The following is a 25,675-nucleotide window of genomic DNA, read 5'->3' as shown; positions in this document are numbered from 1 at the left end:
CCCGAGGTGGGGCTGGGAGAGGATCTCAGTCGGATCTCACCCGGATCTCGCCCAGATCTCACCTGGATCTCACCCAGTTTGCAGGAATGATTTGGGTCAGGGCTGGTGGTCCCTGGTCAGCCCAGATTAAGCAGCTCCAGGGAGCCTGGATGCTCAGCCCAGGTGGAATCAGGTTTGAGGAATTGTTGGGTTTGGGTTGAGTCTGACCTGAAGTGGGGCTGGGAGAGGATCTCAGTCGGATCTCGCCCGGATCTCGCCCAGATCTCGCCCAGATCTCACCCAGTTTGCAGGAATGATTTGGGTCAGGGCTGGTGGTCCCTGGCCTGCCCAGATTAGGCAGCTCCAGGGAGCCTGGACACTCAGCCCAGGTGCAATCAGGTTTGAGGAATTGTTGGGTTTGGGTTGGGTCTGACCCGAGGTGGGGCTGGGAAAGGATCTCAGTCAGATCTCACCTGGATCTCGCCCAGTTTGCAGGAATGATTTGGGTCATGGCTGGTGGTCCCTGGCCTGCCCAGATTAGGCAGCTCCAGGGAGCCTGCACACTCAGCCCAGGTGCAATCAGGTCAGTCAATTGGAGGAATTGTTGGGTTTGGATTGAGTCAGTTGCAGGAATTGTTGGGTTTGGGTTGAGTCTGACCTGAGGTTGGGCTGGGAGAGGATCTCGGTCGGATCTCGCCCGGTTTGCAGGCATGACTTGGGTCATGGCTGGTGGTGATTGCAACAGGGGCAGGCAAAGGGCTGCCTGGACAGGCACCTCCTGGAAAGGCTCCTCTGCCTCCACAGTCTGTTTCATGCTGAAATTGGATTCTTGCAGGTCTGGAATACTGGGTATGACTTGTGCTGTTTGCAGAGCCGGTTCTTCCAGAGCTTGAGAGCGGCTCTTGAAATGGAGAATTTAAAGAAGGTTTCCTCTCCTTCCAGCTTTTGCTCTCTGTGGGTTTTAAGGGGTTGATCTTGTTTTGATTTCAGCTTTGACATGTCTGTGCTCTGACTGCAAACAAGCCAACTCCACGTGTGAGACGGACGGGGCCTGCATGGTCTCGGTCTTCAACCTGGATGGTGTCAAACACCACGTTCGGACCTGCATTCCTGAGGCAAAATTGATTCCTGCTGGGAAACCCTTCTATTGTCTGAGTTCAGAGGATCTGCGTAATACTCACTGCTGCTACTCCGATTTTTGCAACAAAATTGATTTAATGGTTCCCAGTGGTAAGTAGAGAGTGAGATAAATCATGTGTTTGAAGTGGGAGGAGAGGAGCTGTCTGTTTGGGATTGGGAATTTGGAGTTCTCAGCCCTGTTTTCACTTCTTTCCTTCAGTTGCTGCTCTGGGTTTATTTCCTTCATCTGTAAAGTGGAAATAACAAACTATTTCAAATTCAAATGGGAATGTGTGTTTTCCCTTTGTCACTGAGCTGGCCCTGCCTTTATCAGCTGGTGTTGCTTCCCTTCCAAGACTCCAAATCTTTTCAGTGCTGAGCACAAGTAGAGGAGAATTGCAGAACTCAGAGCAAAGTGTGTGGGGAGGAAGGTGCCTGTGTTCAGAGCACATGCAGGGGAAGCAGCCCTGCCTCTGAGTGAGGGTGTGGGAAACTTCTGCTTCTCATTCCTGGGACAGAGAGGGCATGTGGTGCTTCCTCACACCTCCTACTTTCTGTTTTGGGCTAGTTTTTAGTGGGGGCTGGGAAGACTGCAGAGCCATTTTCCTTGGGAGCAGTGGGGAGGTCTCACCTGTGCTCAGAACAACAAAGAATTGTCTTCAGGTACAAGTTCACTGATTGTTGCAGGGCAAAAGGGAAAGAGGGAGCAGGGAGCCCTGGCCACCAGGTTGAGTTCAAATGGGAGGTGAACTGCAGAGTGTTCTGGAAAATCAGCCCAGAACACACGCCTGTCTAAGAGAGTGAATGAACAGCCCATAATCCCTGATCCCACAAAACTTTTTTTGGGGTTTCAACTGCATTTTTCCTGCTTGATGATCAGCCCCAGGCTAAATGTCCCCAGGCTAAAATTGTCCAGGCTCTGAGAGAGCAGCAAACCACTCCAAAGTCCTCAAAGCACTGATCATTTTCTCCAAATATCTGTTTGTTTTCCTCCTGCCAAGGACACCTGAAGGACAACGAGCCCCCGTCGAGCTGGGGGCCGGTGGAGCTGGTGGCCGTGATTGCCGGGCCCGTGTTCCTCGTGTTTGTTGTCATGATCATCGTGGTCTTCGTGTTCCACCACCACCAACGGGTCTATCACAACCGCCAGAGGCTGGACATGGAAGATCCTTCTTGTGAAATGTGCCTTTCCAAGGACAAGACCTTGCAAGATCTGGTCTATGATCTCTCCACCTCCGGCTCTGGCTCAGGTATTGCGAGATGCTGGGATGTGATCGCTGGGAATTTGCACTTGGCTCCTTGGGCTGGTGGTTGCCACAGCTTTGCTGCCTCAGAGCCTGTTCAGGGGGTTTGTCATGAGGAACTTGAAGGGATGTTTAAATTCAGTCTCATGTCTGTTCAGGTAGGAGCAAATTTAACTATTGCTCCTACCTGAACAGACATGAGACTGTTAAATTCTTCCTTAATTTAAGGAGGAATTCCTTAAATTAAGGAGGAATTCCTTAAATTAAGGAGGAATTTAACTAGGAATTAAATTAAGGAATTTAACTAGGAATTCCTCCTAGTTAAATTCCTCCTTAACTGCAAGAGCAAAGAGCTGCATTTGTTCCCAGTTGAGCCTTGGAACAGGATGTGGGTTGGAAACAGCCATTAACTGCTAACCTGTGTGTTGTTGGATGTCACCTGCATCAAAGCTGCAGGAAAATGGAGAAGATCCCAGCAGATCAACATTTTATGGTGCAGATAGTGCATTTGCACAGCTCATTTCATCCCAAAGAGCCCTTGGGTCTTCCCAGGTGGATGATGTGCAGTGTTTGCTTCTGTAGCACTTGAAAGGAGTCCCCAGAATAGATGGAAAGTCACAGTTTAGTGGTGGCTTTGAACTAGGAATGTAGTTGGGTTAAAGAATATAAGGAATTCTGCAGCAGATGGAAACTGCAGGAAAATCCACAGAGGCAGAGAATGTCACAACCTGAGATTTGACCAGGGAATAAACCTTCAGCAGCACATCTGCTGCTAAATATAAAATATTTGGGATCTTTTCTATGTATACTGTGGGCAGGTGAGCTCAGTGCTTTCTGTAAGCAATGGCAGTGATGTTGGAACTCCTTTCTTAAGATAAATTTGAGGGGATTTCTGCTTTTTAGCAGCAACTGACTTCAAGTTCCATTCTTTGCATATTGAGGCTGCAGTTCTTTCATCTGTGGTGGAACAGAACTTCCCCAACTGCTGCTCCTTGCTGGATCTCTGCTTCACAGCAAAATTCAGATGCTGCCCAAGCAGTGGCACATCCCACACAGGAGCTGCCACCATTCCCTGGTTTGGGTCTTGCTCAGGCTCCCAGTTGTTATCAAATGTGGATCCTGCTGGGTTTGAGGACATTTTTCAGCCTCTGGGATTTCAGGAGCTTTTTTGCCACCACAGTGTAGGAATGTGCCCCCTGTTGACAGAGTGACCAAACTGTCCTTGGTCTCCTTAAAAAGGAAAAAAGCCCAGAAGTTTCTTTCCTCAATCAGCAAAGAAGGCACCTCATAGGACCTGAGGGATTCACCTCAAACTTAAGGAGAGCCAATGGGACAGGAGCCAAAAAGTCCCACCTGAGCAATTCATTAGAAAAAGAAGAGAACAAAGGAACTGATTGCTTTTGTGGGGTGCTTTACCAGGAGCAAAAACCTCGAGTTTTCTGTATAGAGAGATTTGTTATTTTGCCTTTTATGAAAACTTTTCTGTTTCCAGCACCACCACAGAAGCCATCCTGCTGATTTTATGCCTTCTGAGGTAGCTGAGCTGTCTTGGATGTGAAACAGATCTCCAAGAGCTCAGGGAGACCCTTACATCAGTGGAGTTTGGGTTTTTTCCCCTCTTGCACCCAGCTCGGGTTTTCTCTTTAAAGAGCTTTGTTATTTTGCCTTTTATTAAATTTTTTCTGTTTCCAACACCACCACAGAAGCCATCCTGCTGATTTTATGTCATCTAAGGGTAGCTGAGCTACCTTGGATGTGAAATACATCTCCAAGAGCTTATAAGACCTGGCTCAGGGAGACCCTTATATCAGTGGAGTTTGGCTTTTTTCCCTCTTGCACCCAGCTCGGGTTTTCTCTATAAAGATTTTTGTTATTTTGCCTTGCATTAAAACTTTTCTGTTTCCAGCATTACCACAGAAGCCACCCTGCTGATTTTATGCCATCTGAGGTAGCTGAGCTATCTTGGGTGTGAAACAGATCTCCAGGAGCTCAAGGAGACCCTTACATCAGTGGAGTTTGGTTTTTTCCCCCGTTGCACGTGGCTCAGTTTTTCTCTATAAAGAGCTTTGTTATTTTGCCTTTTATTAAAACTTTTCTGTTTCCAACACTACCACAGAAGCCATCCTGCTGATTTTATGCCTTCTGAGGTAGCTGAGCTATCTTGGGTGTGTGGATCTCCAAGAGCTGATGAGACCTGGCTCAAAGAGACCCTTATAGCAGTGGAGTTTGGTTTTTTCCCCTCTTCCACCTGGCTTGGTTTTTCTCTGTAAAGAGCTTTGTTATTTTGCCTTTTATTTAAAATCTTCTGTTTCCAGCACCACCACAGAAGCCATCCTGCTGATTTTATCCATCTGAGGTAGCTGAGCTATCTTGGGTGTGTGGCTCTCCAAGAGCTGATGAGACCTGGCTCAAAGAGACCCTTATAGCAGTGGAGTTTGGCTTTTTTCCCTCTTGCACCCAGCTCGGGTTTTCTCTATAAAGATTTTTGTTATTTTGCCTTGTATTAAAACTTTTCTGTTTCCAGCATTACCACAGAAGCCATCCTGCTGATTTTATGCCATCTGAGGTAGCTGAGCTATCTTGGGTGTGAAACAGATCTCCAAGAGCTGATGAGACCTGACTCAAGGAGACCCTTACATCAGTGGAGTTTGGTTTTTTCCCCTCTTGCACCCAGCTTGGATTTTCTCTGTAGAGTTGTGTTATTTTGCCTTTTATTAATTTTTTTCTGTTTCCAGCACCACCACAGAAGCCATCCTGATGATTTTATGCCTTCTGAGGTAGCTGAGCTATCTTGGGTGTGAAACAGATCTCCAGGAGCTCAAGGAGACCCTTACATCAGTGGAGTTTGGTTTTTTCCCCCTGTTGCACGTGCCTCAGTTTTTCTCCATAAAGAGCTTTGTTATTTTGCCTTTTATGAAAATTTTTCTGTTTCCAGCACCACCACAGAAGCCATCCTGCTGATTTTCTGCCATCTGAGGTAGCTGAGCTACCTTGGGTGTGAAACAGATCTCCAGGAGCTTCTGAGACCTGCCTTAGATCACCCCAGGGACTGATTCCTCCCTTTCCTTGTCCCCAGGCCTGCCTCTGTTCGTCCAGCGCACGGTGGCTCGCACCATTGTCCTCCAGGAGATCATTGGCAAAGGCCGCTTTGGGGAGGTGTGGCGGGGCAGGTGGCGTGGTGGGGACGTGGCTGTGAAGATTTTCTCATCACGTGAGGAGCGCTCCTGGTTCAGGGAGGCAGAGATTTACCAAACTGTGATGCTGAGGCACGAGAACATCCTGGGATTCATTGCTGCAGATAACAAAGGTAAGAGGTGCCTCAAGCCTAGAGCAGAGGCTTCACCACTGTGCTGCCAGTGCCTCACCACCCTTTCCAAGGAGTTTTCTCTAATTTCCAATCTAAACCTTCCCTGGTGTGACTTTAGGCCGTTTCCTCTGGTCCTGTTGCTTGTTAGCCCACCTGGCTCCATCCTCCTGTCAAGTTGATCAGAGTGAGAGGGTGGCTCCTGAGCCTCCTTTCCTTCAGGATGAGCCCTCCAGCTCCATCAGATGCTTCTTAGAAGTCATCCCCACCCTTCCCCATCTCCATTGCTCATCTCTGGTCACATTTCAGCACCTCCATCCCCATGTCAGAAGTTGAACAGCATGAGAAGGTCCCCCCTGAGCCTCCTTTTCTTCAGGTTGAGAAGAAAAGCTCCCTCATTGCTCCCTCATTGCTCTTCACAAGTTATCCATTCCCTTCCCCAGCTCTACTGCCCATCTCTGGTCACATTCCAGCATCTCCATCCTCCTGTCAAGTTGATCAGTGTGAGAGGGTTCCCCCTGAGCCTCCTTTTCTTCAGGTTGAGCCCTCCAGCTCCCCCAGCTGCTCTTCAGAATTATCCACTCCCTTCCCCAGCTCCATTGCCCATCTCTGGTCACATTCCAGCACCTCCATCCCCATGTCAGAAGTTGAACAGCATGAGAAGGTCCCCCCTGAGCCTCCTTTTCTTCAGGTTGAGAAGAAAAGCTCCCTCATTGCTCTTCACAAGTTATCCATTCCCTTCCCCAGCTCCATTGCCCACCTCTGGTCACATTCCAGCACCTCCATCTCCTGTCAAGAAGTTGATCAGAGTGAGAGCTCCTGCCCTGAGCCTCCTTTTCTTCAGGTTGAGCCCTCCAGCTCCCTCAGCTGCTCTTCAGAATTATCCACTCCCTTCCCCAGCTCCATTGCCCATCCCTGGTCACATTCCAGCACCTCCATCCTCCTGTCAGAAGTTGAACAGCATGAGAAGGTTCCCCCTGAGCCTCCTTTTCTTCTGTTGAGCCCTCCAGCTCCCTCAGCTACTCTTCAGAATTATGCACTCCCTTCCCCAACTCCATTGCCCATCTCTGGTCACATTCCAGCACCTCCATCCCCATGTCAGAAGTTGAGCAGCATGAGAAGGTCCCCCCTGAGCCTCCTTTTCTTCAGGTTGAGAAGAAAAGCTCCCTCATTGCTCCCTCATTGCTCTTCACAAGTTATCCATTCCCTTCCCCAGCTCCACTGCCCACCTCTGGTCACATTCCAGCACCTCCATCTCCTGTCAAGAAGTTGATCAGAGTGAGAGCTCCTGCCCTGAGCCTCCTTTTCTTCAGGTTGAGCCCTCCAGCTCCCTCAGCTACTCTTCAGAATTATCCACTTCCTTCCCCAGCTCCATTGCCCATCCCTGGTCACATTCCAGCACCTCCATCCTCCTGTCAGAAGTTGAACAGCATGAGAAGGTCCCCTCTGAGCCTCCTTTTCTTCTGTTGAGCCCTCCAGCTCCCTCAGCTGCTCTTCAGAATTATCCCCACCCTTCCCCAGCTCCATTGCCCATCTCTGGTCACCTTCCAGCTCATCTTTCCTGTCATGGGGGACTAAAGCTGATTCAGTCATTTTCTCTGGGCCTCTATACTGCCCAAAACTACTCCAGGCTTCGAGCAGTTTCCTCACCAGTGCCTGGCACAGGAGGAAAATCCCTGCTCTGCTCCTGCTGGCCACGCTATGGCTGATTTGAGCCATTTCTTCCTTGCCCCTGTCGAGCTGCAGCCTTACCCAGAAGCTCTGCTCTGTCCCAAAAACCTGTGGGATGCTCAGTGGCCATCCCTGCTCTGGATCTGCCTGAGTTGCATCTCTTCCCTGTTGCAGATAACGGGACATGGACTCAGCTGTGGCTGGTCTCTGACTACCACGAGCACGGCTCCCTCTTTGATTACCTGAACCGCTACACGGTGACCATCGAGGGCATGATCAAGCTGGCCCTGTCTGCTGCCAGTGGGCTGGCCCACCTGCACATGGAGATCGTGGGCACTCAGGGTAAAAACTCAATGGGGAAATCGGGAATTCTTGAGGGGAGGATAAAGCTGGATTGCTGAAGGGAGCTTGGGGTGGTGTTCACAGGGGTTTTTGGATGAGGGAAGAGATGAGGATCTGACTCCGTGTTTCAGAAGGCCGATTTATTATTTTATGATATATATTATATTAAAACTATACTAAAAGAATAGAAGAAAGGGTTTCATCAGAAGGCTGGCTAAGAATAGAATAGCAAAGAATGATAACAAAGGTTTGTGGCTCAGGCTCTCTGTCCGAGCCAGCTGGGCTGTGATTGGCCATTAATTACAAACATCCAACATGGGCCAATCCCAGATGCACCTGTTGCATTCCACAGCAGCAGATAACCATTGGTTACATTTTGTTCCTGAGGCCTCTCAGCTTCTCAGGAGGAAAAATCCTCAGGAAAGGATTTTCCATAAAAGATGTCTGTGACAGGAGCTGATGTGCTGTGCAGCAAACCCTGCCTGAGTCAGCCCAGCTTCAGCTGGTGGTTATGGAGCAGAAATAGAGCGATTGCTTTGGCTGGCTGTGAAGTGGGTTAACCCAGGAGTTATATCACCATTTCACATCCCATCCTAAAATTGGCACTGCCTGGGTGGGATGTGAGCACAGGCAGAAGCAGAATCACAAACTCCTGACGTCTGCACCTATGCTGGGATGTGGAGTTTACATCCCTCTTGAGGCCTCTGCGTGCCACTGCATCAGTGGCGCCTCCAAAACACAGAATCACAGAATTAGAGAGTCACAGAATCAATCTCAGAATTACAGAATCACAGAATCAATCACAGAATCAATCTCAGAATCACAGAATAATGAGGTTGGAAGAGATCTCTAAGATCATCGAGTCCAACCTATGCCCTAACACCTCACCCAGACTGCAGCACCAAATGCCATGTCCTGTCTTTTTTTAAACACATCCAGGGATGGTGATTGTACCACCTCCCTGGGAAGAGCATTCCAGTACAATTGGAGCTTTTCCCTGCTCTGTTCCATATGAATCTAAACAGGAAAAAGTGTTGCAACCGCGGGTTTAATGCCCTGAAATCCGGTTCTGCCTCTGTGCCAGTTCAACAAATGGATTTCCCCAGCTTGACCCTTGTGACCGTGTTCAGAGGGGTCTGAGGGTGAGGGAAGAGATGAGGATCTGACTCCGTGTTTCAGAAGGCTTGATTAATTATTTTATGATATATATTATATTAAAACTATACTAAAGGAATAGAAGAAAGGATTTCATCAGAAGGCTGGCTAAGAATAGAAAAAAAAAGAATGAATAACAAAGGCTTGTGGCTCGGACAGAGAGTCTGAGCCAGCTGGGCTGTGATTGGCCATTAATTAGAAACAACCACATGAGACCAATCAGATGCACCTGTTGCATTCCACAGCAGCAGATAATTATTATTTACATTTCATTTCTGAGGCCTCTCAGCTTCTCAGGAGCAAAATTCCTAAGGAAAGGATTTTCCATAAAAGTTGTCTATGACAGACCCTTGGTGCTTTTTCTTTTGCTCTGCTAGGAAAACCTGGGATTGCTCACAGAGACCTGAAATCCAAGAATATTTTGGTGAAGAAAAATGGCACCTGTGCCATCGCTGACCTCGGCCTGGCTGTCCGGCACGACTCCGTCACCGACACCATCGACATCGCCCCGAACCAAAGGGTTGGAACCAAACGGTAGGGAAATGCATTGGGGTGGCTGGAAATGCCTGAACTGCAGGTTGAGCACTGGGGGAAGGAATTCTCTGGATTTAGCATTTCCCAGTGTCTTGCAGCATCAGTTTTGTGCCCAAATTCATGCCAGAGGGATGTTCCAGGTGAAGGCATTTGGGTGGCTGGAAATGCTTGAACTGCAGGTTGAGCACTGGGGGAAGGAATTCTCTGGATTTAGCATTTCCTGGTGTCTTGCAGCATCAGTTTTGTGCCCAAATTGATGCCAAAGGGATGTTCCAGGTGAAGGCATTTGGGTAGCTGGAAATGCTTGAGCTGCAGGTTGAGCATTGGGGGAATTCTGAATTTAGCATTTCCCGGTGTCTTGCAGCATGAAATGCCTGAACTCTGGGTAGAGCACTGGGAGAAGGAATTCTCTGAATTTAGCATTTCCCAGTGTCTCTCAGCATCAGTTTTGTGCCCATGTTGATGCCAAAGGGATGTTGCAGGTGAAGGCATTTGGGTAGCTGGAAATGCTTGAGCTGCAGGTTGAGCACTGGGGGAATTCTGAATTTAGCATTTCCCAGTGTCTTGCAGCATCAGTTTTATGCCCGTGTTGATGCCAAAGGGATGTTGCAGGTGAAGGCATTTGGGTGGCTGGAAATGCCTGAGCTGCAGGTTGAACACTGGAAGAATTCTCTGGATTTAGCATTTCCTGGTGTCTTGCAGCATCACTTTTGTGCCTGAGTTGATGCCAGAGGGATGTTGCAGGTGTCACCACACTGGGAGGTGTGGGCCAGCCATGTAAACCTGGCACAGGAGCTCATTGAATGCATGACAACAAACTTGGCCTCACTAAAGCCTTTGGGACTTTCTGGTGGGAGCCTGATGTAGTTTTGGGACATTTCTGCCTCTTTTCCCAGCTTGCTGTTGTTCTTGAGTTATTTTTTTCACTCTCTTAGATCACAGGGCCCAGTTCTGTTCTGATGCCAAGCAGAGCTTTTTCTGCTGGGAAGTGCTGTGTGGGAAAACTGATCATTTACTGTCTTCCAGAAAATTCCCTCTCAGAATGGAAATGTTTTTCATTTCTCTGTGCAGATACATGGCCCCAGAAGTCTTGGATGAAACCATCAACATGAAACATTTTGATTCATTTAAATGTGCTGATATCTATGCCTTGGGCTTGGTCTACTGGGAGATTGCCCGAAGGTGCAATGCAGGAGGTAAATGTCCTGTCCTTTGTGTGCCTGGGCCAGTGGCCATGCTTGCTCCTGGCTCTCCTCCAAACCTGGGGCTTCCATGGATCAGGAGGAGGGAGGTTTGATCAGGTTTGGGAGGTTTGAGGGAGAGCAGGGCTGTGGGAGGACATGTCCCCATGTCACCAAGGGAGGTAACAGAAGTGACTCATGACTGCTGCTAAGCCCAGCCAGTGTTTTGGGTCAAGGGTGGTGGTGCTCCAGGGGTGGCTGATGTTCCTTTGGATGGGTTTTCAGGCAGTGGTGGTGCTGGTTGGTGGGGGACTCCCCCAGATCAGTGTAAATGTCTTGGCACGTGCAGCTGCAGCATCATCCCACGTGTGGCAGTGGAGATTCAGTGACCCTGGCGCCTTGCTGGGAGGTGTTGATCCCAGCCTGCTGACTCTGTTCCAGTTTAGGCAGCTGCATTTTATTTCCCTGAATTTTTCTTGTTAGCTCCAATTCCAAATTCTTCATTTCTGTTCTAAATAACTGCAAAGTGTTGACGCATCTCAGCAGTGAGTCATGGGCCCAAACCTCCATCTGTCTGTCTTTAGCAAGCACAGTGGCCATGGTCCCTGTTCCCAGGAATTTGATTTTTCCCTGCTCTGCCTTTCAGGTATCCATGAGGAGTATCAGCTTCCCTACTATGACCTTGTACCCTCTGATCCTTCCATTGAGGAGATGAGGAAGGTTGTGTGTGACCAGAAATTACGGCCAAACATCCCAAACTGGTGGCAGAGCTATGAGGTGAGGTCTGCTTTCATCTCCATGGAAAGGCTGAGAGAACTGGGATTGTCCAGCCTGGAGGACAGAAGCTTTGGGCTGACCTGATTGTGGCCTTGCAGTATTTGGAGGAAGTCTGCAAGAAAAAGGAGGGGAGAATCTTTCCAAGGAGTTCCAGTGCCAGAGAGCAGGGTTAGGTGGGATATTGGGAAGAAATTCTTCCCTGTGAGGATGGTGAGGCCCTGGCACAGGATGCCCAGAGAAGCTGGGGCTGCCTCTTCCCTGCAAGAGTCCAAGGTTGGATGAGGCTGGGAGCAGCCTGGGATAGTGGCAGCTGTCCATGCCCATGGCAGGGCATGGAATGAGATGGACTTGAGGGTCTCTTCCAACTCAAACCATTCCATGACTCCCCCAGGATAAGGTAACAAGTTTTGTGAGATGTGCTCTGATTCTGGGGGATGTGGAGGCTGTGTCAGTGCCCAGGCAGAGCAGCAGCCTGGCAGGCCCAGGTGGGCTCAGGGGAAGAGCAGAGCACTGACATTTGCTGTTGTTTCTTGGCCAGGCACTACGGGTGATGGGCAAGATGATGCGAGAGTGCTGGTACGCCAACGGAGCGGCTCGGCTCACTGCCCTCCGCATCAAGAAAACCCTCTCCCAGCTCAGTGTCCAGGAAGATGTGAAAATTTAGGCTCTGAGCCTCAACAGGAGCAAATTGCACAGGAGCTGCTGTGCTAGAGTAGACATGTGATGGAGGCCTACCTCGTGTTTCAGCCCAACCTACTGCTACAACCAGACAGCGGGACCTGCAGGCTGCTAGGCAGGGGGACGGAGCCTACGGAACCGCTCTCTTCCCTGCTTGGGTATGAAACAATATCCAAAACCTTTTGTGATCACCTCCTGAGAGCGTGGAGACTTGAGAGGGACTTCACCTGAGGGATCTCAGCCATGATCCTAACTCTTTGTTCCTTTAAAGGAAATCCCTGTAAAGTTCAGTGTGCGTTGAGCACCCGTTGGTGGGGTCGGAGCCGGCCCTGGCTGCTCGGGGAAGGGGAAGGGAAGGGAAGGTTTTTCTTGCCGTACTCACGAGGATTTTTCCAGGGACTGGCACGTTCATGCAGAAAAAGCAAAACAAATGGTGCTCTCTTCCAAGAGGCTGAGCCAGAACAGTTGATCAGCTTCACAACAGCCGTTCTCTCCCTCCTTTTCTTAAGCTTGAAAAAGTCCAGCTCGGCGCCCTGACGGCCGTCGGGGCCGCCCCGGCGTGTGCATGCGCGAGGCGCGCGTGTCCCTGTGCCTCCGTGCCTGGTCATCTCCTCCGTAGCCGTGCGCTGTCTCTGCCTGTGGGTGCCTCATCTCTGTCCGTGCTTCCTGTGCATGTGCAACTCTCGAGTGTCCCCTTTGTGAGCTGTTTGCTGGTGCTCTCCGTGCTGAGTCGTGAGCCTCGTGGAGCTTGGACAGGCGGCTGCAGAGCGGATCCCCGGCTCCCCGATGGGCGCCGCCACCACGGCCCATCCGGTTGCCTCACTGCCACCCCTTCCCTTTTTTTTAAGATGAAACAAATAAGGAACTGAGAATCACTCCTGGAATCCAGGGTTTTTTTGTCTTGAGCCCCTGGGGTTGTGTGAGGTGGAGCAGGCGCTGTGGGGGAGTGCAGGACTCAGTTCCCAACTTCACCATCCAGGCAGATTCTGTGGCCAGCAGGAGCAGGGGGATCATTGTGCCCCTGTACTTGGCACTGGTGAGGCTGCACCTTTCCCTTTTTTTAAGATGAAACAAATAAGGAACTGAGAATCACTCCTGGAATCCAGGGTTTTTTTGTCTTGAGCCCCTGGGGTTGTGTGAGGTGGAGCAGGCGCTGTGGGGGAGTGCAGGACTCAGTTCCCAGCTCCAACACCCAGGCAGATTCCTGGGGGCCTGGTGATGCAGCAGGACAGGCTGGGGACAGAGTGGCTGCACAGTGGCCTGGCTGGACATGAGCCAGCAGCATGCCCAGGTGGCCAAGCCCAATAGCTCCTGGCCTGGATCAGGAATGGTGTGGCCAGCAGGAGCAGGGGGATCATTCTTCTCTGTACTTGGCACTGGTGAGGCTGCACCTTTCCCTTTTTTTAAGATGAAACAAGTAAGGAACTGAGAATCACTCCTGGAATCCAGGTTTTTTTTTGTCTTGAGCCCCTGGGGTTTGTAATTCTGGGTAGAGGGGATTAAGTTGTGTCAGAGGTGGAGCAGGTGCCTTGGGGGAATGCAGGACTCAGTTCCCAACTCCAGCATCCAGGCAGATTTCTTGGGGCCTGGTGATGCAGCAGGACAGGCTGGGGACAGAGTGGCCTGGCTGAACATGAGCCAGCAGCGTGCCCAGGTGGCCAAGAAAGCCAATGGCATCCTGGCCTGGATCAGGAATGGTGTGGCCAGCAGGAGCAGGGGGATCATTGTGCCCCTGTACTTGGCACTGGTGAGGCTGCACCTTTCCCTTTTTTTAAGATGAAACAAGTAAGGAACTGAGAATCACTCCTGGAATCCAGGTTTTTCTTTTGTCTTGAGCCCCTGGGGTTGTGTGAGGTGGAGCAGGTGCCATGGGGGAGTGCAGGACTCAGTTCCCAACTCCAACACCCAGGCAGATTCCTGGGGGCCTGGTGATGCAGCAGGACAGGCTGGGGACAGAGTGGCTGCACAGTGGCCTGGCTGAACATGAGGCAGCAGCGTGCCCAGGTGGCCAAGCCCAATAGCTCCTGGCCTGGATCAGGAATGGTGTGGCCAGCAGGAGCAGGGGGATCATTGTGCTCCTGTACTTGACATTGGTGAGGCTGCACCTTTCCCTTTTTTTAAGATGAAACAAGTAAGGAACTGAGAATCACTCCTGGAATCCAGGTGTTTCTTTTTTTTGTCTTGAGCCCCTGGGGTTTGTAATTCTGGGTAGAGGGGAGTGAGTTGTGTCAGAGGTGGAGCAGGTGCCATGGAGGAATGCAGGACTCAGTTCCCAGCTCCAACACCCAGGCAGATTTCTGGGGGCCTGGTGATGCAGCAGGACAGGCTGGGGACAGAGTGGCTGCACAGTGGCCTGGCTGAACATGAGGCAGCAGCGTGCCCAGGTGGCCAAGAAAGCCAATGGCTCCTGGCCTGGATCAGGAATTTTGTGGCCAGCAGGAGCAGGGGGATCATTCTTCTCTGTACTTGACCCTGGTGAGGCTGCACCTCGAGTTCTGTGTCCAGCTCTGGCCCCTCAGTTTGGGAAGGAGGCAAAGAGGCAAAGAGGGGCTGGGAACACAAACCCTGAGGGAGCTGGGGGTGCTCAGATGGAGAAAAGGAGGCTCAGGGGTGATTTTATCCCTCTCTACAACTCCCTGAAAGGTGGCTGTGCTCAGGTAGGGGTTGGGCTCTGCCCCCAGGCAACACTGACAGAAGAGAGCACAGCCTTAAGCTGCCCATGGGGAAGTTTAGGTTGGACATCAGAAAGAAATTCTTCACTGAAAGAGTGAGTGGGTGCTGGAATCATCTGCCCAGGGGGGTGCAGGAGTCACTGAACATCTTTAAAAAATCACTGGGCATGGTTCAGCTGATGAGGAGGTGTTGGGTTAGGTCATAGGTTGCCCTTGATGATCTCAAAGGTCTTTTCCAGCCTGGCTCATTCTGTGATCTCAGTTCTGGGGATCCTCCCAGAGGGGCTGGGCAGGATCTGACAGCAGGTTGGGAATCAACATCCATCTTTTTAATCTAGGTGTATAAATATCTCCTAATGTGGAAGTGGCTGTGTCTCAGTGTGGGGTGGGGGGATCTGCATGGGTTTTCTTTTGATTCAAGGCCGAATCCAGGTGAGGGAGAGGTGGGTGACTACAGAGACTCTGGAAGTGAGGGCTGTGGCTGCCCTGATGGCTTTGGCAGTCAGGAAGATCTGTGCTGTGGAGGTCAGGTCAGTGTCTGCAGTAGAGAACTCTGAAGCCATAACTTTTAACTGGAGTGGTTTTGATTATTATTTTTTTAATTATTATTGTTGTTATTATTATTATTATTATTATTGCTGTTGTTGTTGTTTTCTGGGAGGGTCTGGATTTTAACTTTTTTGAATATTGGTAATTCTTTCTAAGAGCAGAAAAACAATCTCTAATTATTACCTCTTGACCTGTTGGTTTGTAAAGAAATCACTGCAAAAAAAAAAAAAAAAAGGAAAAAAAAAACCAAAATGCACAGCTCGATTTACACTGGAACTGTTTCTACTCTGACCTTGCTCCTGCTCTCAAAGGTGAGGTTTCATCTCTGCTCTGGCTGCCAGGGTTGTCTTTATTTCAGTCCCTCTGTTCTTGCTGTCTGTGTCCCTGTCCGTGTGTCCCTCTCCCCGATTCCCCGTGTGTCCATGACCTTGTACAAAGTGAGGAGCGTGGGTTGTGTGGGTTTGGAAGCATTTTAGGAGCTGTTTTGCACCCCCAAAGGAGATTTTGGCAGCGTGGATCTGCCCTGGGAGCAGGGCTGGGGGTCCCCTGTCCCCTCCCAGCTTGTCCTGAGTCACATCTCAGCCAGAGCTTCCCATGCACATCCCTTAAACCTGCATTGAGCAGCCAAGGGGGGCATTGCAAGCCCTAAATGTCAGTTTAACCCAGCTAAACCTGGACTAAGAAGCTGAGGGGGGCACTAAATGGCAGTTTACCCCGGTTAAACCTGGACTTAAAAGCCAAGGGGGGCGCTTGCAAGCCCTAAATGTTGGTTTAACCCAGTTAAACCTGGACTTAAAAGCCAAGGGGGATGCTTGCAAGCCCTCAGTGCAGGTTTAGCCCAGTTAAACCTGGACTTAGAAGCTGAGAGGAGCACCTAAATGTCAGTTTAACCCAGTTAAACCTGGACTAAGAAGCTGAGGGGGGCACTAAATGTCAGTTTAACCCAGTTAAACCCGGACTTGGAAGCCCTCAATGCAGATTTAGCCCAATTAAACCTGGACTTGGAAGCCCTCAGTGCAGGTTTAGCCCAGTTAGACCTGGACTTGGAAGCCCTAAATGTCAGTTTAACCCAGTTAAATCTGGATTTGGAAGCCCTCAATGTAGGTTTAGCTCAGTTAAACCTGGATTTGGAAGCCCTAAATGTCAGTTTAACCCAGTTATATCTGGATTTGGAAGCCCTCAGTGCAGGTTTAGCCCAGTTAAACCTGGACTTGCAAGCCCTCAGTGCAGGTTTAGCTCAGTTAAACCTGGATTTGGAAGCCCTAAATGTAGGTTTAGCTCAGTTAAACCTGGACTTGGAGGAAGCCCTAAATGTCAGTTTACCCCGGTTAAACCTGGACTTGGAAGCCCTCAATGCAGGTTTAGCTCAGTTAAACCCGCACTTGGAAGCCCTCAATGTCAGTTTAGCCCAGTTAAACCTGGACTTAGAAGCCAAGGGGGATCTTGCAAGCCCTCAATGCAGGTTTAGCCCAGTTAAACCCGCACTTGCAAGCCCTCAATGTCAGTTTAGCCCAGCTAAACCTGGACTTAGGAGCCGAGGGGGCCCTGAGGACTCCCAGGCCGGTGGAACAGCCCGAGGGTGGCAGCTGGGGCGGGCAGGAGGGGCCAGGCCCAGCTCAGGCTCCCCCTGGCGCTCCCATCCCGCTGCCCACAGCTCTGCACTCGCACTGCACTCGCCCCCTCCAACTGTAGCCACACTGCACCTGCCTCAGCTCCGAACCAAGCCGGGCTCAGGAACAGATCAGGCGAGGAGGGCAAGGCCCCTTCCCGCAGGATTTTAGGGGAAATCTTCAGCAGAGATGGGGAAAAGCCAGCGGGAAGGAGCTAACGCTGACCATGTAGCATTTCCACAGCACTTTGTTCATGCATCGTCGGTGCCCGGGGGCGCCAGTGCTCGCCGAGCTGTCGGAGCACAGGGAGGGGGAATCGCTGCCAAGCCTCCAAAACCTTGCAGCAGCTCTGGGGGGAAAAAAAAAGGAGCAAAAAGTGCATTCCAGGCAGTTCCATGCAGGATTAGGACGGGGGGTCCATCAGCGGTACGTGGCTGCAGGACAGAACTCTTGGTACTTCTCTGCCCCTTTTTTGATTTGTTTGGTTTTGTACATTTTTCTTAGCAAAAGGACTGTATGAAAATAGCCACTTAGCCACTTTACCTCTTCAGTATGCAAATGTACATACGGTGTAAGATAGGAAATCTTTTGTTTAATATAAAAAACCAGGCTGTCGATTTCTGCTGTACATTATTAAAAGTTTGTTTTATTCATGTGAGGTGTTGCAATCTCCGTTCACTGGGGAGGGGTGGGAATTGCAGGGCACAGCTCAGTCCCTCACAACTGAAATAATCTTTTTAGGAATCCTGGGCAAAACATTTTTAATGTTGAATATTCCCATTTTTAGTGGATATGAAGCTTCCAACAGCCACCAAGCAGTCGGGAAGTGCCACCAGCATAGTGGAGGTGACACAAAGAGGTGGCAGGGGGGGTTTTCCACCCAGCTGAACTTGGAGCTCCCACTCAGGGACAGACACAGAGCAGGAAGGGTCACAGAGAATAAATAAATTTGGAGATTCATGCCTGGAGATCCCCTCAGAGCATCCCTGGGGCTGTGCTGGGTACAGTGGGCACCTCCCTGCAGCATCCCCGAGTCTCCACAGCTCCAAGGAAAGAGAAATCCCACAGCAAACCACAAAATCCTGTTTGCTCCGAGGGTAAATGGTGCTGCATCAACTGTCCCTACTAATTCCTTAATTAGAGCCTCCTGCAGATGAGTTGTGAGCGGATCAAGGGGAAAATCTGGGGTCCCCCCGGGCTCAGACAAGGTGGGGAGGGGGAGGCACCATCTGGGCTCGTCCTTCTCGTGCCCATCTTTGTCTGAAGCTCCTGCTGTGGTCCCCAGGAAAATCCAGCCCCATCCTGCAAACGTGGGCAGCACTGAGATCAGAATATTGGGAATTTTAAAGCAAAATGAGTCTGCTCCTCCAGAGATGGAATGGGAAAACAGTCTGGGGTGGCTGCAGCTCAGGGGCCGAGCCATGACCACATTTTGGGCACAAAATGGGGTTTTCCTCATCATTCCCGGTGGTTTGGGGACTCGGGGTCGGTGATGGGCTCAGTCCCATCCTTTCCCCAGCACTTCCAACCCAGAGCAGTTCTGCTCCTGCAGCAAATTTGTCTCTTGGTAACCCCAGGCCGGGCTGTGGGCGGGAGGTTTGGGTGGAACGCCAGCGGGGATTGTTACGATCTTCATTTTTTTTGGCAAATTTTAAACAAACATTTGGGCAAAGCTCTCGACTCCAGCTGGAAAATTCCCTCTGCCTCTCGCCGGGGCTCAGCCGGAGCCGCGCGTTGTGTCCGCAGCAGCCACCGCGGCCGCCTCCGGGAATTGTTCTTCCCTCCGTGTCCCAGCGCAGCTCAGACCCTGCAGGAGCGGCTTAAACCCCGCTGGGAGCCGGCCCGGGGGCTGCGGCCGCCCCTGTCCCAGCTCCTGCCTCCCATTAAATCCCAAATGCGGATTTGGTGGCAGCTGGCGGGGAGCAGCAGAGCCCGGCATTGCTTCTGCTCCCGGAAACCTCCCCGGTTTCTCCCCAAATCATCCCTGCGGTGATCCCTGCATCCCTGCTTGGTTCCCCACGGTGCTTCCCGTGATAATTCCCAGCAGCATCGCACCCTGCACCCTCAGGGCAGCGCCCCAAGGAGCACCTGGACCTCCACGCTGAGCCCCGCGGTGTCCCTGAGGATGTGCCCAGGACCCTCCCCCCAGACCCCCACGCTGGACAACCGAGGGATCCCCGTGCAGAGCTTCATGAAGGGCCCTCCCTCTGGACCCCCGCGGGATCCCCAAACAGGGACCCGAATTGTTCTGTCCTGATGGACCCCACCCAAGGGGCCCCTGCGTGGGACCTCCATGGGGTTCCTGAGCAGGACCCTCACACTTAAACCCCCACTGTTCCTCCATGGGGTCCCTGAGCAGGACCCTCACACCAGACCCCCCCCCCACTGGACCCCCATGGGGTTCCCAAGCTGGATCCCCCCACTTAAACCCCCACTGGACCCCCATGGGGTCCCCCGAGCAGGACCCCCCCACACTGGACCCTCCACTATTCCCCCATGGGGACCCTGAGCAGGACCCCCCCCCCCCCCCAATGACCCCTATGGGATCCCCAAGCAGGACCCCCCCCCCATTGGACCCTCCACTATTCCCCCACGGGGTCCCCGAGCAGGACCCCCCCAGTGTTCCTCTATGGGGTCCCTGATCAGGACCCCCCCACTGGACCTCAATGGAGTCCCCGAGTGGGACCCTCACATCGGACCCCCCCCCACTGGACCCCCATGGAGTCCCTGAGCAGGACCCCCCCCACTGGACCCCCCCCCCCCCATGACCCCTATGGGATCCCCAAGCAGGACTCCCCCCCCCCATTGGACCCTCCACTATTCCCCCATGGGGTCCCCGAGCAGAACCCCCCCACTGTTCCTCCATGGGGGTCACCGAGCAGGACCCCCCTCACTGGACCCTCCACTGTTCCTCTATGGGGTCCCTGATCAGGACCCTCATACTGGACCCCCCCCGGACCCCCCTCACTGGACCCCGTTGGGGTCCCCTCACAGGACCCTCACCCCAGACCCCCCTGAACTCCACGTGGTCCCGATCCGTGCCCGGGGAGCTGCCGGTCCCAGCCGGACCCTGAGCGTGGCTTATCTCCAAAGCCGCGCTTTAACGCCCAAGTGGGTGGGTCCGGCCCCAAAAGGGGCGCGTCCCGCCGTGTCCCCGCCCCCAGGGTCCATATAGCGGCTCCCGGGACGGCCCGGCCCGGCCATGACCCTGCGGCGGCGGCGGCGGCGGCGGCTCCGGCCGAAGGACGATGCGGCACCGGCGGCGGCCCCGGAGAGCCCCGGGCCCGCCGAGTTGTACCGAGCGCTGGCGGCGGCCGGCGGGACCCTGCCCCGTGTGCGCAAGGTAAGGGCTGCGGGGGGAGCCGCCCCGGTGCCCCCGGTTGTGCACCGGGACCGCGGGCGGTAACGGGGAGAGCGGGGCTGCGCCGTGTCCCTGTCCCGCCCGGCCGCCGGTGGCTGCGCCCCGCGGATCCGCTCCGGTGTCTCCTCCTGGGCTCTCATCGTGCCCCGGGGGCCCGCCCGAGCTTCCCTCATGTCCCCGTCCCGCCCGAGCTTCCCTCGCGTCCCCATCCCGCTCCGAGCTTCCCTCGCGTCCCCATCCCGCCCGAGCTTCCCTCGTGTCCCCATCCCGCTCCGAGCTTCCCTCATGTCCCCGTCCCGCCCGAGCTTCCCTCGCGTCCCCATCCCGCTCCGAGCTTCCCTCGTGTCCCCATCCCGCTCCGAGCTTCCCTCGTGTCCCCATCCCGCTCCGAGCTTCCCTCGTGTCCCCATCCCGCCCGAGCTTCCCTCGTGTCCCCATCCCGCTCCGGTTCCCTCGTGTCCCCATCCCGCTCCGGTTCCCTCGTGTCCCCATCCCGCTCCGGTTCCCTCGTGTCCCCATCCCGCTCCGAGCTTCCCTCGCGTCCCCATCCCTCTCCGGTGTCCCGATGGCCGCCCCCAGCCTCTTGTGCTGCCCCAGCATCTCCTCCCCCCTGTCCCATCCTCCTGCAGCATCTTCCCGGTGTCCCCGTCCCCGCTCGCTCCGTGTTGTCCCCCCAAGCGTCACATCCTGTCCCGGATCCTGCTCACGTCCTGCCCTGGGCTTATCCCTGTACCCCCACCCTTGTTCCCCCCGAGCCCCCACATCAAGGTCCCTCCTCACCTTCCCTCAGGAATCTTCCCTGTGCCCCTTCCCAGTGTCCCCAAGCCCCACATCCTGTCCTGGTCCCTCTCAGTGTCCCGCCCTGCAGCTTTTAGGGTGCAGGGCCAGACCCTGACCCCACTGTTTGTGGCTCTGTCACTGGGACGGGAGTGACCCCACTGGGACAGGAGTGACCCCACTGGGACGGGAGTGACCCCACAGCCCCCCTGGACTCTGTCCCGTGAGAAGGGCAAGGGATTGGCCACAGGGTACCCCAGGACCGGGTTCTGATTTAGGGAGGGTAAGGGACAGGTCCCAGAGTACCCCAGGTCTGATTTAGGGAGGGTAAGGGACAGGTCCCAGAGTACCCCAGGTGTGATTTAAGGGGGGGGTAAGGGACAGGTCACAGTTTCCTGGGTCTGATTTGGGGACAGTATGGGACAGAGTACCCTGGGTCTGATTTAGGGAGTTTAAGGGGCAGGTCACAGTGTGCCCCAGGTCTCATTTAGGGACAGGTCTCAGGGTACCCTGAGTCTGATTTAGGGACAGTAAGGGACAGGTCCCAGAATACCCCAGGTCTGATTTAGGGAGGGTAAGGGGCAGATCACAGGGTCTGGTGTAGGGACAGTAGGGGACAGGTCATAGAGGGCTCTGGGTCTGATTTAGGGACAGTAAAGAGCAGAGTACCCTGGGTCTGATTTAGGTGAGGGACAGGTCACAGAGTACCCCAGGGCCGATTTAGGAAGGGTAAGGGACAGGTTACAGAGCTCCCCAGGTCTGGTTTAGGGACAGTAAGGGACAGAGTACCCTGGGTCTGGTTTAGGGACAGGTCCCAGAGTACCCTGGGTCTGGTTTAGGGACAGCAGGGGACAGGTCCCAGAGCTCCCCAGGTCTGGTTTAGGGACAGTAAGGGACAGGTCCCAGAGCTCCCCAGGTCTGGTTTAAGGACAGTAAGGGACAGGTCCCAGAGCTCCCCAGGTCTGGTTTAGGGACAGTAAGGGACAGGTCCCAGAGCTCCCCAGGTCTGGTTTGGAGAGCACAGGGCCCCTGGAAAGGCTCCTCTGTGGTGACGCTGGGCCCGACCCCGCCCTGAGGCTCCCCCCGGCCCCGTGGCGCTTCCTGAGCGTTGGGGGAAGCGAGAGCGGGGCCGACATCCGGAGCAGAAGTGGCTGCGCTGCCACAGCCCAGACGCGCACGGTGGCCTGGCCAGCAAGGCCACCACCACCAGACATGTCCCTGAGGGGTCCAGGGTGTCCCTTCCCGTCCCTGTGGTGACGTGGGGCCCAGCGTGACAGGCAACAACTTTTCCATTCCTGCTGGTTTTGTGCCTGTGGGTGCAGTTAGGGAGGGCGGTCGTTATCTGGTGACACCAGCAGGGCTGGTGACACCCATGTGGCAGGGCTGGTGACACCCATGTGGCAGGCAGAGCACAGAGGGAACCGCTGCCACCAAGCTGTGCCATTTGCCACCCTCAAGGGACAGCTTTTGGTGACACTGCCTGCGCTGCACTGGGGCTGCCGGAGCCCAGCAGCCCCAGAGGGGCATTTGGGGACAGCCCTGTCCCCTCCTGAGGGTCCTGCCAGTTCCTCCACCCGCCCACGCCTCTGCTCCTGCCACAACAGCGACATTGTCTGGGCTGGGGGGGGGTGGATTTTGCACAAAAACCCCGATTTTGTGGCCACAACAGGGCCCCTCTGTGCCGGGGCCCCTGGGAGCGCGGCGTGGGGTGGGCGCGGTGGGGCTGACGTCAAAGCGTGGGGCGAGCCCGGGGCACTCTGAGGGTGCCTTTGAGCCCTGATCAAAGCCCTGTTATGCCCAGGGGGCACCCGGGTGCTGGTGCTGGCTTGGCACGGTGCTGTCCTGGTGGTGGCTGTCCCTGCAGGAGGTGGGGGATGTCCCCTCGGGCGTCCCCTCGGGCTGATGGCTCTTCCTTTGTCACAGGACACAGGGTTCAAGTGGGCATCCCCGAGCCAGTCCCCGGAGGAGCACAGGTAGGGACAGGGGGCACGGGAGTGGGGCTGGGGTCCCTGTCCCAGGGGGTGGGAGCTTGGCCTTGGGGACATTGTTCCACTCTGGATACCCTGGGAGGGCTGGAAATGAGGGGATTTTATAGGGGAGGTGAGAGCAGCCATGGGGTCACAGCTCAGACACCCCCAGACCCTGCCTGGCACCCACAGGATTCTGACAAAGGCAGACGGGGGGGTGTGAATCCCATCTCAGGCAGAGGTGTCCTGTCCTTGGGGACCCCAAAGCAGCATCCTGGGGTGTGCACAGGCAGTTTTGGGTGTGCCTGGGGTCCCTGTCCCAGGGGGCTGGAGCTTGGCCTTGGGGACATTGTTCCACTCTGGATACCCCAGGAGGGCTGGAAATGAGGGGGATTTTATGGGGGAGGTGAGAGCAGCCATGGGGTCACAGCTCAGACACCCCCAGGCCCCGTGGGGTCCTGGGACCCACAGGATTCTGGCCAAGGCAAACTGGGGGGCAGAGTGGGGTGAATCCCATCTCAGGCAGAGGTGTCCTGTCCTTGGGGACCCCAAAGCAGCATTCTGAGGTTTGCACAGGCAGTTTTGTGCCCTGTGTTCCCCAGGAGGGTGGTGATGATGCTGGAGTGGGGCTGGGGTCCCTGTTCCATGGAGCTTGGCCTTGGGGACATTGTTCCACTCTGGATACCCTGGGAAGGAAATGAAGGGGATTTTATAGGGGAGGTGAGAGCAGCCATGGGGGCACAGCTCAGACACCCCCAGACCCTGTGTATGTCCTGCCTGGCCCCCAAAGGCAAACTGGGGGGCAGAGTGGGGTGAATCCCATCTCAGGCATTTTGAGGACCCCAAAGCAGCATTCTGAGGTTTGCACAGGCGGTTTTGGCCGTGCCTGGTGCCCTGATCCCTGTGTCCCCCAGGAGGGTGGTGATGCTGGAGAAGAAGGCAGAGGAGTCCTTTGGCTTCGAGATCCAGGTGGGTGCTGAGCTGAGCTGAGCCTGGCCCTGCTCCCCACCCTTCCTCCCCACACCTTGCTTTGCATGAGGGTATTTTTAAGTTGTCTCTGAGCTGGGGGTTATTTTTAGAGGTGACAGAGTCACCAAACCTCCCCAGGCTGTGCTGCTGGGGGGGCACCTTGGGGTGCAGCCATCAGGCCAAGCCCCCCCGGCAGCAATCAAACACTGCATGGCTGCTCCTGAGGGGGGTCCCTGGGGGTCGGGGTGCCCCCATGGCCCTCACCAGACCCCTCATTGCAGACCTATGGGCTGCACCACCAGGACAGGAACAGCGTGGAGATGTTCACCTTCGTGTGCCGCGTGCACGACGGGAGCCCGGCCGAGGCCGCGGGGCTCAAGGCTGGTGAGCGCATCCTGGGGGGAGCCAGGAGCCTTTGGGGGGGCCCCCAGAAGAGGGGAGCAGCCCCCCCTGAACCCCTGCTCACCCTGTGCTCCAGGGGACACCATCACGGGCGTGAACGGGCTCAACGTGGAGGGAATCCGGCACCGGGAGATCGTGGAGATCATCAAGAGCTCAGGAAACGTTCTCCGGTGAGCTGGGGGGCTCAGGGGGGGCTCGGGGGGCTGCAGCCCCCCACTGCTGACAGCTGCTGCCCCACAGGCTCGACACTCTCTATGGCACATCCATCAGGAGGGCTGAGCTGGAGGCCCGGCTGCAGTACCTGAAGGTGAGCAGGGGCTGCCAGGAGGGCTGGGGACCCCTCAGCAGGGTCCTGGGGACCCCTCAGCAGGGTCCTGACCCCCTCAGCAGGGTCCTGGGGACCCCTCAGCAGCGTCCTGACCCCCTCACCCTCCCCACAGCAAACCCTCTATGAGAAATGGGGGGAGTTTCGCTCGCTGATGGTGCAGGAGCAGCGGCTGGTGCGGGGTGAGTGGGGGTCAGGGGGTTGGTGGGAGGGGGTTTTGGGGCACACCCCAGCCCCTCTGACACCCCCGTGTCCCCATCAGGTGTGGTGGCCAAGGACCCCAGCATCTACGACACGCTGGAGTCCATCCGCTGGTGCCTGCAGGGGGAGGGACTGCCGGGGGGCTCCTCCCGCGCCAGCGGCAGCGATGATTCCCTGTACCAGACCTGCGTCTTCGCCTCCTCCAGCTCCCTGGATGGCGACAGGGACGGCGACAAGGACAAGGATGAGGACAGCGGGGGTCCCGCGCCCCCTCCACCACGTCCCCGACCCGCTCTGGGTCGCAGCTCCAGCCTCAAGTGTGCGGGGGGCCCGGGGGCTGCGGGGAGGCTTTGGGCCCGGGCCGGGGACCCCGGGGACGGAGCCGCCGCCGCCCCCCGCAAGAACCGGCACAGCAGCTTCCGCCAGCGGCTGCTCAAGTTCATCCCGGGGCTCAACCGGGCGCTGGAGGAGGAGGAGAGTCACCTCTAAGCCCGGGCCCTCCAGGACTATTTATTTATTTATTGCAAGGGGCTTCATTCCCTCTGCCACCCCCCCCATCGCTGGGGGGCTGCAGGAAGGAGCTTTGGGGTTCTGGTTTGGGGCTCTGGTTTGGGGTTCTGGTTTCGGGTTCTGGTTTGGCTCCCCCACCCCCGGGCTGTGGGGATCGTGACGCTGAGGGACGGACACAGCACCGAGGGACAGACGTGAGGACCCTCCTGGAGCAGCTCACGGAGCTCTGGGGAGGGGGGAGCACCGGGGGAGCCCCGAATTCCCCAGGCTGGGGGGGCCTGGGGGTCCTGCCCTGCTCTGCCCCCCTCCCCGGGCTGTTGTACCTCGCCAATACAGAGAGGATTTGCA

The 25,675-nt window shown here is 54.7% G+C and overlaps 2 protein-coding genes across 6 annotated transcripts in view; both read left to right on the top strand.

Annotated features, from left to right (window-relative positions):
- Nucleotides 1-17,468, top strand: part of ACVR1B (activin A receptor type 1B) — a 35,302-nt gene extending 17,834 nt beyond the window's left edge. Inside the window, exons 2-10 of one of the 3 annotated variants that reach the window (XR_013185853.1) lie at nucleotides 970-1,209; nucleotides 2,100-2,348; nucleotides 5,419-5,649; nucleotides 7,492-7,659; nucleotides 9,192-9,348; nucleotides 10,420-10,544; nucleotides 11,176-11,306; nucleotides 11,845-13,638; nucleotides 13,989-17,468. Coding sequence is in view for 1 of the 3 variants with exons in the window: in XM_054649329.2 (XP_054505304.2) it covers nucleotides 970-1,209; nucleotides 2,100-2,348; nucleotides 5,419-5,649; nucleotides 7,492-7,659; nucleotides 9,192-9,348; nucleotides 10,420-10,544; nucleotides 11,176-11,306; nucleotides 11,845-11,970 (1,427 nt within the window). In the remaining 2 variants the exon portion in view is untranslated. Of the gene's footprint in view, nucleotides 1-969; nucleotides 1,210-2,099; nucleotides 2,349-5,418; nucleotides 5,650-7,491; nucleotides 7,660-9,191; nucleotides 9,349-10,419; nucleotides 10,545-11,175; nucleotides 11,307-11,844 lie in introns of all 3 variants that reach the window. The other 2 variants (XR_013185854.1, XM_054649329.2) reach the window with 2 other exon arrangements.
- Nucleotides 17,469-20,000: 2,532 nt separating this feature from the next.
- TAMALIN (trafficking regulator and scaffold protein tamalin) lies at nucleotides 20,001-25,675 on the top strand. Of its 3 annotated transcripts, none has more exons than XM_054649349.2 (8): nucleotides 20,001-20,158; nucleotides 22,877-22,926; nucleotides 23,835-23,889; nucleotides 24,192-24,273; nucleotides 24,368-24,461; nucleotides 24,532-24,598; nucleotides 24,732-24,798; nucleotides 24,879-25,675. In XM_054649349.2, exons 1-8 carry the CDS (start codon nucleotides 20,018-20,020, stop codon nucleotides 25,304-25,306), a joined length of 984 nt encoding a protein of 327 aa, XP_054505324.1. In that variant the 5' UTR covers nucleotides 20,001-20,017; the 3' UTR covers nucleotides 25,307-25,675. The 3 variants fall into 3 exon arrangements, with proteins under 3 accessions (XP_054505324.1, XP_054505323.1, XP_054505327.2); XM_054649348.2 differs by having other exon boundaries at nucleotides 24,171-24,273; XM_054649352.2 differs by lacking the exon at nucleotides 20,001-20,158 and having other exon boundaries at nucleotides 22,883-22,926; nucleotides 23,791-23,889; nucleotides 24,171-24,273.

Source organism: Agelaius phoeniceus, chromosome 35 (genome assembly GCF_051311805.1).
Source record: "Agelaius phoeniceus isolate bAgePho1 chromosome 35, bAgePho1.hap1, whole genome shotgun sequence".
Lineage (NCBI taxonomy): Eukaryota > Metazoa > Chordata > Aves > Passeriformes > Icteridae > Agelaius > Agelaius phoeniceus.
The sequence above is the reverse complement of the archived record's forward strand: the minus strand, read 5'-3'. Positions and strand labels throughout refer to the sequence as shown.